The sequence below is a fragment of the Rhinolophus ferrumequinum genome, chromosome 25, assembly GCF_004115265.2.
Source record: "Rhinolophus ferrumequinum isolate MPI-CBG mRhiFer1 chromosome 25, mRhiFer1_v1.p, whole genome shotgun sequence".
Lineage (NCBI taxonomy): Eukaryota > Metazoa > Chordata > Mammalia > Chiroptera > Rhinolophidae > Rhinolophus > Rhinolophus ferrumequinum.
The window spans coordinates 13,102,001-13,117,126 of record NC_046308.1 but is presented as its reverse complement, the minus strand read 5'-3'; the positions used below and the strand labels follow the sequence as shown (position 1 = coordinate 13,117,126).

At 42.2% G+C, this 15,126-nt stretch overlaps 1 protein-coding gene and 1 non-coding gene across 2 annotated transcripts; both read left to right on the top strand.

Moving 5' to 3' along the window:
• Positions 1 to 4,167: 4,167 nt before the first annotated feature.
• On the top strand, positions 4,168 to 4,274 carry LOC117017902 (U6 spliceosomal RNA). The gene has a single exon (XR_004422136.1). It is a non-coding gene; the product is annotated as a U6 spliceosomal RNA (small nuclear RNA).
• A 1,571-nt stretch (positions 4,275 to 5,845) lies between these two features.
• On the top strand, positions 5,846 to 12,774 carry PLA2G1B (phospholipase A2 group IB). The gene is made up of 4 exons (XM_033098390.1): positions 5,846 to 5,901; positions 9,204 to 9,363; positions 9,862 to 9,989; positions 12,577 to 12,774. Exons 1-4 carry the CDS (start codon positions 5,868 to 5,870, stop codon positions 12,699 to 12,701), a joined length of 447 nt encoding a protein of 148 aa, XP_032954281.1. The 5' UTR covers positions 5,846 to 5,867; the 3' UTR covers positions 12,702 to 12,774.
• Positions 12,775 to 15,126: the final 2,352 nt, after the last annotated feature.

The window sequence follows — 15,126 nt, the reverse complement described above, 5'->3', positions numbered from 1 at the left end:
GTGAGGTTGTGAGTATGTCTTGTTTCTGTGTGCATTCAGGTCTAGGGACCCTATTTTCTATTTTCCTCCTGGAACAATATTTGATTCTCACTGAGGTATATATGTAGCTTGTTGAGATATGATTTGGAAAAACTAACTGTAAAAAGACATTTTAAGACAAAGGCCTCTGAAAATAGTCTTGAGTATTAACTAATACTAAGAAGTCATTGGTATTTTTGTTGCATGTGATCATGGCATTGTAGTTATGTTTTTAAAAAATTCCTACTGAAAGCTTTTTCTCTCAGATCAGGAGCAAGGGAAGGATGCCTACTCTGGCCACTTTTCAACATAGTGTTGGAAGTCCTACCCAGAGCATTTAGGCAGGAAAAATAAATCAAAGCCACCCACCTTGGAAAGGAAGAAGTAAAATTATCTCTGTTCATAGGTGACATGATCTTACATGCAGAAAACCCTAAGGATTCCACATGCACATAAAGAAAAAACTGTTAGAACTAATAAAAGAATTCAACAAAGTTGCAGGATACATAATCACAAAAATCAACTTTCTGTACATTAACAATGAACAATCAGAAAAGGAAATCAAAACAATTCTATTTACAGTAGCATCAAAAATAATTACATGCTTAGGAAAACTTAACTATCGTAACCAGGTGAAAGACTTGTACAGTGAAAACTACAAAACATTTCTAAAAGAAAAAGGACACAAATGGAAAGACACCCTGCCTTCATGGATAGGAAGACAATATTGTTAAAATGTCCACACTACCCAGAGTAATCTGCAGATTCAGTGGAATACCTATCAAAATGCCAATAGCATTTGTAGCAGAAATAGAAAAACTCCTCCTAAAATTCATATGGAATCTCAAGGGACCCCCAAAGGGTAGAAACCATTTTGAAAAAGTTGGAAGTCACACTTTCTGATTTCAAAACATTACAAAATCTATTGTAAACAAAAAGTGAGGCACTGACACAGAGACACCACAATGGAATAGAATAGAGAGCCCAAAAATAAGCTATTACTTTTATTGGCAAATGATCTTCAACAGTGATGCCAAAGCCACTCATTCTGGAAAGGGCAGTTTCTTCTACAAATGGTGTTGGGAAAACTGGATATCCATGTGCAAAAGAATCAAGTTGAACCCTTACACCATCTAATAAAGTTAGCTCAAAATGGATTAAATACCTGAAACTATAAAACTAGAAGAAAACATAGGGGAAAAGCTTCATAGCCTTGGAGTTGGCAATGATTTAGTGGATGTGAGATCAAAAGCACAGGCCACAAAACCAAAAAGAGACAAATTGGACTACATCAAACTTTAAAACTTTTGTGCATCAAAGGACACAACCAAGTGAAGGCAACCTATGGAACAGGATAAAATATTTGCAAATCATCTAACAAGAGGTTAATATCCAGAATATATTAAGAACTCCTTCGCTGGGTAGATAAAGGGAGGTGGAGAACAGATGCTGCTAGAGCAGTTAGGAGACTGTCATAAAAATCCAGATGCTGAGGACGGTGGCTTTGGGTGTGGAAAAAGGTTTAGATGCTTTGGTATACTGCCTCAGTTTGCTCACCTCTAATAGCACTTGATCGTAGGCTAACCTGTATAAAGCTCTTATTATCTCTCCTGGCCCAGCACTCAAGGGATGTTAGTTGCCATTATTATTATTATTATTATTATTATTATTATTATTATTATTATTATTATTATTATTATTGAAGAGAGCAGCCCTGGACTGAGAGGCAGGTGCACAGATTCAAATCCTATCTCTGCCACTTTCTAGCTATGTGACTTTATACAAGTCACATCAGCTCTCTGAGCCTGTCTTATCAGTAAAAAGGGGAAGGTAATGAAACAATAATAACTACGCCAAAAGGTTGTTGTTAGGCTGAAAAATAATGTATGTAAAGCCCTTAGCACAGTACCAAGCACCTAGAAGCAGTCACCAAATGGTAGCTGGTGGCTGCTTTTAAGCATTCCCTGGAAGCAGGAGCCATGTCCTCTAGGGGTTGGGCAGGTGTGACCTTGCTAGAGTGTGGGTATGCTGTCACCTGAAGGAGCCACGAAGTTATCCTTAGCTGTTCTTTCCACTGGAGAGTGTGTTTTTCCCAGACTGGGAGAAACTGTGTTCTACACACCTGTGCATGGATCCACGGCAGCAGAAGGTCATGGTACAGAGAGTGTAGGGGCGTGGCAGGCTATCCAGTGACTGACAGGTCCATTCCTCTGCCACCTCTGTGTCCCCTGCCGAGGTCTGGACTATCACATTTAGTAGGTATCTTTCCAGGAAAGGAAAGTTCTAGTAGCAGCCTGACCCCTCCTCCACCAGGTACTTTGCCTAAGCCTTAGCACAAATTGCATGTGGGAATTTGTGCAGCCTGCCCTTGTGGAAGGCCTCCAGCTGGCTGGAGGAGGGGGAGAGAAGGGAAATAGGTGAGACTAAACCTCCTGGCCTCCAGGGACCTTCGGCACTCCCACCCACTTCAATAATTCTCTGTCATGATGTGATATTCTGGTATCATAAGCACCAGATCCAACTCACATCTTGGTCCTGCTGTGTGACATTGGGGCAGTTCCCTAACCTCTCTGAGCCTCAATCGTCTTCTCTGGAAAATGGAGTTTGTAATTGGACTTATCTCAGAGGCTTGTGCCAAGTTCTTAGCATGGGACCTGGAATAGTGTTAGTGCTCAGTAAATGAGCACTATTTGCTTTAGTGGATTTTGTAGCACCAGCTACTCCTCCTTTCTCAGAACTGCCCCCTCCCCCCCCGGCCAACAGGAGTAGTGCCTAGTCCTTCCTCTGTTTCGTTCTGACACCAAAGAATCCACCTAAAAGGGACTTAGCGTTTTTTTGTCCAAGCCTTCCCTTTCCTTAGGTAGTCTTCACTCATTCTGGGGGCTGAGGAGGCAGACAATTCATCAGGCTGATGTGGGGTCCTGAGCTAATCCTGCTCTCCTTCCAGTAGCTCTCACAGCCCTGGGATCTGTCATGTCCTGAACAGCACTGTTCAACAGAATCTTCTGTGGTGGTGAAAACATTCTATATCTGTGCTGTCCAATACAGCAGCCACTAACCACATGTAACTACTGGACATTTGAAATGCAGCTAGTGAAACCAAGAAACTGATTTTTTAAACATTATTTCATCGTAATGAATTTAAATAGCCACATGTGGCTAATGGCTCCCATACTGGACAGATGTAGAAACAGACAAATAGACAGGTGGCATGAGACAAACCTTGGTCAAATGGGGGCAGAATCAGGCCCAAGCAAATAAATCACTTCGCAATTCTGGGCCTCAGTTTCCCCACCTGCTTACTAACTGCTGCTTTGGTGTTATCTCATTAGCTGAAGGATCTTTCCTGAGACTCCTGCACTTGGGATGAAACAGGGAAGCCCTTTCACACGGATTTCTTCTTTCTTGGCCCAGGTGCATGCTCAAGGAAAAAGTACGCTAGCAGAAAAAAACAGGGTTAGGATTAGGTCAATTGATTCTGCGCTGACTCACACACCACATAACCTTGCCCAGGCTGGAAGGAAATACTTCAGTGGGAAGAGGCAGGTGTGAGTTACGTGTGGGCATGGTCATTTCCAGCTCTACCCCAGGTTGAGCCTGGATGTTCTCATCTGGAGAGTGGCCAAGGTGCATCCAGGATAAAAGATGATTCAATAGAACATGGCCGTGTGATGAAAATAGCACTTTACCGCTGTGATCTTCCTCCCCTAAATCCATAACCAACCGCCAGTCTAATCATGAGTCGAGCATCAGACACATTCCAACACAGGGGCATCCTATGATATGCCAGACCAGTACTCCTCAAACTGTCAAGGTCATCAACGACAAGGGAGCCTGAGAAACCGCCACAGCCCCGAGCGGCCCGAAGAGACCTGATGACTTAAGATATTTATAATATGCTATCTTGGATCGGATCCTGAAACAGAAAAAGGACATTTGGTAAAAACTAAGGAAATCTGAATAACCTATGGCCTTCAGTTTATTAATACTATTTTTGATGATGATAATAATGCATCAATATTGATTCATTAATCATAACAAATGTATCATACTAATATAAGGTATTAACAATAGGTGAACCTATTGGAGAGGATGGGGCGGGGCAGGCTGGAGGGTATGTGGGAACTTTGCTCAAGAAAAATAAGTAGGGTGCTCGCTTCGGCAGCACATATACTAAAATTGGAACGATACAGAGAAGATTAGCATGGCCCCTGCGCAAGGATGACACGCAAATTCGTGAAGCGTTCCATATTTTTAACATGGATGGATCTAGAGAACATTATGTTAAGTGAAATAAGTCAGACAGAGAAAGATAAGTTCCATATGATCTCACTTATTTGCGGATTCTAAAGAAAAGAATAAGTGAATGAACTAATCAGAAACTGTGTGGGAGACAATGAGGAAAAACTGAGGGTTGCTAGATGGGCGGGGGGAGTGGGGGGTGGGGGGGAGGGTGAGGGGATTGGAGGGCAGTCGGTGACCACAGGATGGCCACGGGGTTTGAATATTAATCTGGGGAACGTAATTTGGTGGTTACCAGAGCGTAAGGGGGTTGGGGGGTGGGGGATGAGGGTGAGGGGGATCAAATGTACGGTGATGGAAGGGGAGCTGACTCTGGGTGGTGAACACACAGTGTGATTTATGGATGATGTGATACAGAATTGCACAACTGAAATCTATGTAATTCTACTAACAATTGTCACCCCAATAAATTAAAAAATAAAAATAAAAATAAAAAAAAATAAAAAAAAAAAGAAAGCAAAAAAAAAAAAAATAGGGTTGTTTGTCTTCTAACTATTGAGTTATGAGCATTGTTTATATTTTCTAGACAAAAGTTCTTTGAGATATATATTCTCTCTTTATTTGGATTGCTTTTTGTTTCCTTAATAATATGTTTTGAAAAACAAACATGTTAAAATTTTATGAAGTCCAACTTATGAATATTTTTCCTGTGATTCTGCCTTACATGTTCTATTTAAGATGTGTTGCTTACCCTTAAGTCTCCAAAATTATGTTTGTTTTGTTTTAAAATAGGTATTTGATGGTTTTACTTTTTATATTTATGTCTATAACCCATTAAGGTTAATTTTGTGTGAGTTAAGGTTGGGATTATTTTTATTTTATAATTTTCAAACTGATGTCAAGTTCTTCCAGTGCCACTTTTTGAAAATACATTTTTTTCACCCTTTGAAAAAAAAAAAAAGAAAAAAAAGAAAAAAAAAAAAGAAAAATAAGTAGGGCCGGCCCAATGGCTTAGGAGGTTGGAGCTCCATGCTCCTAACTCCAAAGGCTGCCTGTTCGATTCCCACATGGGCCAGTGGGCTCTCAACCACAAGGTTGCCAGTTCGATTCCTCGAGTCCCGCAAGGGATGGTGGGCAGCGACCCCTGCAACTAAGATTGAACACGGCACCTTGAGCTGAGCGCCCAGATGGCTCAGTTGGTTGGAGCGCATCCTCTCAACCACAAGGTTGCCGGTTCGACTCCCACAAGGGATGGTGGGCTGCGCCCCCTGCAACTAGCAACTAGCAACAGCAACTGGACCTGGAGCTGAGCTGTGCCCTCCACAACTAAGATTGAAAGGACAACAACTTGACTTGGGAAAAAATCCTGGAAGTACACACTGCTCTCTACACACCGTTCTCCAATGAAAGTCCTATTCCACTTCCCTAATAAAAAATGCTGGTCTAACTTGTCCATCAGGATTATTCGAGTAACAGACTCAAGGACAACTTGAAGTCAGCAGGGAGAAAAGCAAATACTACAGCCTTATCTTGGGGCCTCCTGGTGACTATAAGGAGGGAGACCTTAGGTATCCACAGTCTTTTCTCATCACCAGCTTGACAACAGGATGAAACTCCTTGTGCTGGCTGCTCTGCTCACAGGTAGGCAAGTCTTTCCCGCTCCACCCACTTCATGGGCGAAGGTCTTAGTCCTCTGGAAAGGGGGGCACAGATCACAGGGCTGGCCAGACCTGCTGAATTTTTTATCAAGGGCCCCCTGTGGGCCTGAAGAACTCCCATCTTGGGGTTCCCTCAAGTCCCCTTATAGCACCTTTCAACCTTCAGCTCTGAACTGAGATGACTCCTCTCTGAAATGCCTACCATGCCCACCCGGGCTCCGAAAGATCCTCTCCTTTCTTTCTACCATATTGCCTTGATACAAGATCTTCCCAGCACTTACCTTTGCCTGCAATTTGTTTCTTGTTGATTCATTTCCTTTTTTACCCCCTCACCCACATCAAAGCTTGGGCTCCATGAAAGCAGGGATAGTGCTGTTTGCACCATTAATTGAATGAATGAATGAATGAAATCAGATACACTGGAATTCAAATCTCACCTCATTCATCCATCCTGCATTCATTCATTCAACATTGATGGTATCAGAGCTACAAAGATATCGGGTTCTGGGTTGAGATGGGAGAATCGGGGATGAACGAGCCATGTTACCCAACCGAGGAACACACACACACACACACACACACACACACACACACACACACACTCACACACGAGCAGTAGCTTTGTGCAGGTCTGGCCTCTACAAAGGGCAGAGCTCTTTTGATCAGAAAGAGAGAAAACAGAGGGAAGCAAGAGTGGGGTCTGGAGATGGGCCAAGGTAGTCAGGCCACTGTCGTCTGAGCAGGCTCCAGGCCCCTGCTCCTGGATACAGCTGCTCTGTTGGCAGCCACTGTGGAGGCTGCTTATAGGGGAGAATGACCAGCTGCCTCCCTTCCTTGGCCCTGGTATTTAAGCACATGGAACAGCTACAGAGGGCACAGCATCTCAAGGAAAGAAAGGGCAAGGCATGGGGCAAAGAGACGATACTGGTGGCTGACTGAAACAGGACCCAAAAGTCATTTCATGCCATCATGTCTTGAGGGCACCAAATCTCACAGGGTAGGGCTCTGCAAATGGGGTGAAGAGGTCCTATTTCCCTGAGTCTACTGTGCCAAGCCTCGTGCTTGGTTTGGCAAACACTCAACCAGTGGTAGACTTTACAAACTTATTTAGTAGCTACTTATTGAGCGTCTACTATGTGCCAACAATTTTCTGTAATTCACATATTGATTATTTCATTCATTTAACTCATCATATATTTATTGAGTGCCTACTGTGTGTCACATCCCTGGGGAATGTCAGCCTTGGGGAATAAAAGCCTGTCTTTGACTTTATGGTTCTTTGAAAGAGAAGCATTCAATAAACAAGTGGATACAGATTGTGAGAGGTACTATGAAACAAAGAACATGACAAAAAGTGACAATGAAGAAAAGTGATACCAGAGGAGCCAGTTAGTTTGGGTGGTCAGGGAAAGCTTTTTTTTTTTTTAATTTGTAGGAAGGGCCTTTTTGAGGAGTTTCATTTAAACTACGATCTTCCAGCCTTTTAAAAAGTAAGATGACAAGTGTGCCAGGCAGAGGGAACAGCAGGTGCGTGGGCCTTGAGGCAGAAAAGAGGTTGAAGACGGGAGGCCACAGAGGCCTCCTCACTATTCCTTACTCTCCTGCACCACCTCAACCTCACCATCCCCCACTCAACCCCCCATTTTAGATTCTCCTTACCCTGCTCCAATTTTTCCACCCTCTAACACAATATCTGATTTTCTTATTTATTACATTTATTGCTTATTGGTTTTCTTCCCCACTAGGATCTAAGCTCAATAAGGTTATAGAATTGTTATTTGTTCAATGATGTATCTCCAGCTCCTAGGTCAGTGATTGGCCCATAGTAGGTGCTCAAAAAATATTTGCTAGATAAATAGTGGGGATAATTTAAAACCATCTCCATTGAAAAGACATGTTCACACAAAAAACTAGTACACTCTCGCGTCCAGCGCAACACGGGCAGTGAGAGAACAAGAAGGGGCGGCAAAGGGTTAAGCAAGAAACAGAAATCAAGAAAGTTTTGAAACAGGGGCCAAGGGTCTCACAGCCTCAAAGGACTGAGAGCCCTGAATCGGGCCACCCTGTGGCTTTTATTGATGCACATACAAGGAAGTAGCATTGTTTTCACTACGGTCTGTGAGTCTCATACACCATACCAGAAAACTGGCTCAAACCAATCACCCTTGCCTGTCGAAAGTCCCATGATGTATGAATAATTATTGTTTGTACCTCCCCAGGGGACAAAACCTTTATGTTGAAAACTTACTGAGATGGAGAACTGATGTTATCACATCTAGAACCACTTCCCAAGCAGGTTGTGGGAAGGAATACAGCCACAGAGGCAGAAGGGGAAGGTGGGGGGCTGTGCCCACCTCTATCAACCCTGTGAATTCTCCTGGTGGTCCCCACACGACTGTGCCTGTCTTAGGTCATTCCTTTCTTGAGGAATCTTACCCGTCATTGGCTAGCCAGCCATCCTTTGGGGCCAAACAAGGAGATGGCATAAAGGTGAAGCAATGTCCCTGAAAGGAATAGTCTCAAAGACTCTTCTTTCTTTGTAGGGGTAGGCACAAGGGGACAGACGGGCATGCTGCTGTGTGACAACAGTACACAAATGTTAATAGCAGCACTATTCACAATAGTCAAAAAGTAGAAACAACCCAAATGTCCATCAAGTGATGAATGAACAAAACACAGTCTATCCATAGAGTGGAAGATTATTGAGCTATGAAAAGGGAAGAAGTACTAATACATGTTATAACATAAAGAAACCTCAAAAACATGATGCTAAGTGAAAGAAGCCAGTCACACAAGGCCACATATGGTATAATTCCATTTATATTAGGTGTTCAGAATAGGAAAATCCACAGAGACAGAAAGTAGATAAGTGGTTGCCAAAGGGAAGGGTGGAAAGGGGAGCTTTTGTTAATGGGTGCAGGGTGTTCTTTGGAGGGTGATGAAAATGTTCTGGAATTGGTGGTGATGTTGCACATCTCTGTGATCATACGAAAAACCACTGAAGTGTACACTTTAAGTGGCTAAAATAGTGAATGTTATATGAATTTGATCTCAGTGAAAAAAACTGTTAAGTTTTCATTAAAAAAAAATTTGTAGTCACTTTACCAAGTTTCTGTCTCCAGCTCTCTTCTGAGGAGAGAGCTGGCAGAGGTCAGGTTGGGGGCAGGGGGCTGGGAGGACTGGGGGTGGGATGGGTCAGCGTGGGGTCTGAGAAGGCGGTGGGGTCCTGGGGTGTTGGCAGAGCCAACCAGGACAGATTTGAACTCGTGCTGTATCTTCTTACAGTGGGCGCTGTCGAGTGCGGCATCAGTCCGCGGGCAGTGTGGCAGTTCCGCAACATGATCAAATGCACGATGCCGGAGAGCGACCCCTTGAAAGATTACAACAACTACGGCTGCTACTGTGGCCTGGGTGGATCCGGCACCCCTGTGGATGAACTAGATGCGTGAGTGATTGAAGTGCAGGGAGAGTGGAGTGCTGGTGCTATGGGAGGAGGGCACAAGCCAAGGAGCTCAGAAGGAGGCACAGAAAGAGGATTTGCAGACTTGCTAAGAATAACATATTTTCACCTCTTATAAACAACTATGGTCTAAGAGGACCATGAATCCAATGCTCCCTATTGGGGATGGAAAGAGGAACATCACAGATGTGAGGTACTGGATGTTGCTGCCCTCTAGTGGCAGGACATTGCAACACAGAACATCACAGCCGCTACTCAATTGTCATCTTCAGAATATATGATCGTACTGTATTCCTGCAACCATTTTTAAAGTCTCCTTCAATAAACATGATAAAAGGACTTAAATTTTTTTCACGCCAAAAAGCCAATATCTTCCGGAGCATGTCAGCTAAAACACCTCCACCTGTTCCTGAGAGAGTGGGTACAGGCTGCCCTGCTTCCCTGTGCTTCTCCTGCCTCAGCTCTGTCCCTCCCCCTCTCCAGGTGCTGTCAGACACATGACCGGTGCTACGACCAAGCCAAGAAGCTGGACAGCTGCAAATTCCTCCTGGACAACCCCTATACCAAACACTACTCATACTCCTGCTCTGGCTCAGAGATCACCTGCAGCAGTATGTTGACCCTTTTGTTGACTTGTCGGCCTTCAGTAGGCATGGGGGGTATAATGGTAATGATAGACACAATTTATTGATCATTTTCTTGGTGCCAAGAAGTGTACCATGATTATCCCCATTTTACAGACGAGGAAACTGAGGTTCAAAAGGCTGAGCCATTTGCCCAAGGGCACACAGCTCGTAAATGGTGGCGTTTGACTTTTGAACACAGGTCTGTCTGTGTGACTCCAAAGCCTCTCCTCTTAACTGCCATGCTATACTGCTTTGTTATTGCATAAAAAGAGCTCAGAACTAGCATTTATTAAGGTCTTAATATATGCCAGGTACAAAGTGAGGCGTGGATATGAGATAGGTTTTATTAACCCCATTTTACAGGTTAGGAAGCTGAGGCTCAAAAATAGTCACTTGCCCAAAATCAGATAGCTTATGAGTGATAAGGTGGGCATTTGAACGCAGTTGCTTCTGATTTCAAAGTCTCTGGTCTTAACCACTAAGTTCTGCAGCTCTCATGGTGAAATGTGTCCCTCCATGAAGGTAGTTCTGAAGAACAGACAATTCAGAGAGATGAAGGTATTGTCACTACTGTACAAACAACACTGGAATAACCATAATTCAAATCCAAACATGCCAAGAAAAAAGTTACCTGGAATCTCACTATCCTAAGAAATAAATGGTTTCATGTCTCCATGTTCCTTTTTGCCCTTGTCTTTGGATTAAGTTTTATGTCATTTGAATTGTGGCTACACCTGCGTCCCTAACCCTAATCTCAAATCCTTTGTTTCTTCCTCACAAAACACTTTCCATGGAATATCTGCTTGGGTCACAACGTCATTCCAGATCTTTCATTCAAATGTAGATTTCTCAGTGAGGTCTTCCCTCACTGCATTTTTAAAAATCACATGCATACTCCCTCCATCTCTCCAGCATTCTCTGTCTTCTCTCTCTGCTTTACTTTCTCCACAGAATTTATCAACATCTGATATGTTTAGTTCTTTATTTTCTATCTCTCTAACAGAAAGTGAGATTCATAGGAATAGGGATTGCTGTCTGTTTTCTTAACTGCTATATCTCCAGAATCTAGAGCAGTGCCTGGCATATAGTAGGTGCTCAGTAAATATTTGATGAATGCAGAGGCTAGATACGACCTCGCATTCTGCTTTTTCTCACTTATCACTACATTATGACCATTTCCCTGTATTGCCCCATAGTCTTTATTGTTATTCCTTTAATTGTTGCATAATGTGGCTTAATTTGCTTACACAGTCCCCTGCTAACAGGTTCTGCTCCACGTTGGAAAGTCAAATATATGGGAACTCATATTTTTACACTACAATTTGACTGGCAAAGTTTCCTTGCTATGGATTCCAGACTCCCTTACAAATCTGATGAAAGCTATGGAGCCTCTCCCCAGGGGAAACATACTTACTCTCACACACATATATTTTTACAAATAATTTCTTTTTAATGTAGCTGTCCTCCCCCACCCACCAGGTCAAAAAGCCTGCATCACACGGTGTTTGTTCATATTAATTAACAATAACTCGCTAAGTAATTATCTCGTTGTTCACTTTATAATCTAATTGCTAATTTATGCTTCAGTGGATGTTCGCTGGGCAAAGAAAACATTTGTGATTTTTAAAAGAAAGGAGTAGAGACAAACAAAATTTTAATAAGATTATTGAAGGTAAGCAGATATACACAATTAAATTATGGATAATAAAATTCAAATGCATTTTAAATGTTATATGTACTATTTCTTTTGTTACCAAAGTAAACAAGGCAAAAAAATAATGTAATTTCAAACTCTACAGAAATATACGTCATGAAAAGTGGAAGGCACTTGTAATCCTACTATCCAAAGATAACCAGTTTTATATATATATATATATATATATATATATATATATATATATATACACTCACACACACACACACACACATATATATATATATGTGTGTGTGTGTGTGTGTATCTTCAAATTTTTAAGGATTTCCTAGTTATTTTTTCCTCTAATAAAATATCTTGGAAATATTTCCACATACAGACATACTTAATTCTTTTAAATGTCTGTATAATATTCTATTGTAATGTTATTCTATAATTTTAAAAACATGTGCTTTAAAGTAGAGCAATTGGCTTACTAAACTTCACTAAGTTGAAATGTACAATACTTTGCTGCCTTAAGTGTATGTTTTAGTGTTTTCCATATGGTTTATAATTGTTCGCCTACGATATCAGAGATCTGTAGCTATATGGGTTTTAAAAGCAGTGAGCTCATTTAGGGGAATGAAATAGACAAGACTTTCCAAAGGGCAATATCACACCTAGGATCTCCAGATAAATCACAGGTTGCCCAGTTAAATTTGACTTTCAGATAGACGATGAACAATGTTGTAGCCTTTGTCCCAAGCATTGCATTCATTGTTTATCTGAAATTCTGGTATTTTTATTTGCTTAATCTGTCAGCCCTAAATGTGCACCGATGGAATGGCCACTGAATTGCTCCGGTTAATTCTTCCTGCCCCTGGATTGTACAAAGCAGGATCCACCTTGGCTCAGTCCTCTCCTCTTGCTCTTTTCCAGGCAAAAACAAAGAATGCCAGGCCTTTATCTGCAACTGCGACCGCAATGCTGCAATCTGCTTTTCAAAGGCCCCATACAACAAGGAGCACAAGAACCTGGACACCAAGAAGTACTGTCAGGACTGAGTATTCCCTCTGGAAATCATCATCCCTATGGCTTTCACCTTACACTGTACCCTCCAATAAAGCACCTTGTTGAAAGGGCTCACATTTGGAGATTGTTTTATTCTCTATCTACTGAACATGACTAAGCCTCTTCCTAGTCCTTTATCAGCATCATTCCTTCCAGCCTTAGATGTTGAATTAGACAGATATTTCCAGGAAGTGAGCACCATGAGACCAGAATAATGATTAACAACTGCTGATTGTTTACCCTGTGCCAGCACTGTGTGTCTTGTCTCTAAATTCTCTGGACTGCCCTGTAAGGTTTTGACAGTATTAGCAAATACTACTTTTCTAAGCTAAGCCTCTATAAAAGTCACTTGCCCAATGCAATGCATCTAATAAATAGCAAAGAAGGGATCTGAACTCAGCAAATCCAACAGACACACACTCTTAATCACTACCCTGCCCTGCCTGAAGCTCTGGTTTCAATGGGAGCCAGATCTCTCCCTCTCTCATTTCTCTGCCTCCATTTCCAACTATGTAAAAACCAATTTTTTTCAACTCTTTTCAAAGACTTCACCGCACTCTACAAGCTGATTTTTACGTTGCAGTCATTAAATATAATAAACAATAACAGCTTCTACTTCTTGAGCGCTTGTTGCATATCACTGTGCTAAGGGCTTTTCACATCTCATCCCATTAAATATTCAGACGAGCTCTGTGAGATCGATATTATTGCCCTCATTTGATGGATGAGGGACTAAAAGCTCAGAGAAGTTAAGTCACCTGCCCAAGATCACACAAATGGCAGAGTCAGGATTTGACCAGATCTGTCTGATGGCAACGCCTGAGCTCTTAACCACTAAGTTACTGGGCCAAGTTTCTCTATTAGGGTTTATGACTATACTGGCACCAAAATTCACCAGAGAGAGTGGGGAGGGGAAGAGAAGGGAACTGAATTAGAAAAAGCAAAGATGAGAAAGGACAATGTGGACTATAAGAAGCCACCACTGAGTAGTTTTAAACCACTGGAGGCTGACAGAATAGCAGCCACTGCTGGGTGTATGTGGTGGGCAGCAAAGGAGTGTGTAGATTCATCTTTCGAAGAAGGGGATGTGTGTGGATTTGTCTTTTCGCCCAATTATTCCCTCTTTTCATTCACCCATTCGATGAATAGCTATTGAACACTCACTCTGGGCCAGACACTGTAGAAAATGCTGAGAATACAATGAATTTGGGGCTGGCCTCAAGACAACAATTTATTGTTAGCAGCTGCCTGTAATTTAATCTTTTCTGAGACTTTTAATTTTCTTCCCTTCAAACTGGTGTATGTTGTTTTATATGCTATGCTCTATGCTCTCAACAGTGCCAAGCACTGTGAATAATTACCCCCTCATCCTCCCCACAGTGCTATAGTTGTAGGTATATTACCTCCTCATTTTACAGATGAAGTAACCCGCTCAGAGGCAAGTGACTTGTCAAAGATCACCCACTCATAGGTGGCATAGCTGAGATTGGACCCCAAATCTGGACAATTTAATCACATTGCAAACTTGCTGAAGGCAGAGTGAGGTAGATGTCTTAATCATTTTTGTATCCCTACCTTCCTAGTACCGCACTTGACACACAGGAGACACTCAATAAATAGTTGCTAAACGCTGAATGATGTGTTGGTCATTAGCGCTCAACTGTTTTCAAATTTAACAAGTTTAGATTGATGGCCATTCTGTTCACACTGTGTTACAGTAGGATTACAGGGGATAGAAAAATTACGTTAGACTTGGCTTCAGCCTTCCACGAACTGTAAAGGTCATAAATGTCTTTCTTCAATGGAAAGACACTGCAAGCCCCTTTTGGATGGAAGAAAGGTCAGATTTAAAAAAAAACAACTGTTGCTTATTCCCACTTCTCCCCCTCTCCCCATGATAAAACAAACAAGAGTACAGTCAGTCGAGTACTCAAGCTGGGCTCTAAAAATATCCCCTGACGTAGAAACCTTCCTCCTTTTTCATTATCCCAAGGGTTTGGGGAGAGAGAGAACAAATTCCTTTAACACTCTTTTAATGAGCACCTGCTGTTCTCATTAAAGGAAACAACACGGGAAACACTAGAACAGTGGGTGGGATGATTCAAATGAATAAATAATGAAATAAACTGGACTGAGAGTAATTTGAAGTCTGGATTATATCGTAGCAGCCACAGTATCTTCACAGTGCTTAGTACATCTCGCATGCTCATTCAATGCTTGTTTAATGAAGATACAGTGCGGCGCAATGGTTTGCGGCAGTCGAGGGAAAAACCACGTGGCCGTATTTACCTTTTGTATCACGTGATCTTCCGCGCCCAACCCTGTCAATCCGCCAGCCACACTCCAGGGATGGAGGGAATTCGGGGTAAAAAAAATGTGATTGGATATCTTGTGGGCACGTGGCTCCCGATTCCTCTT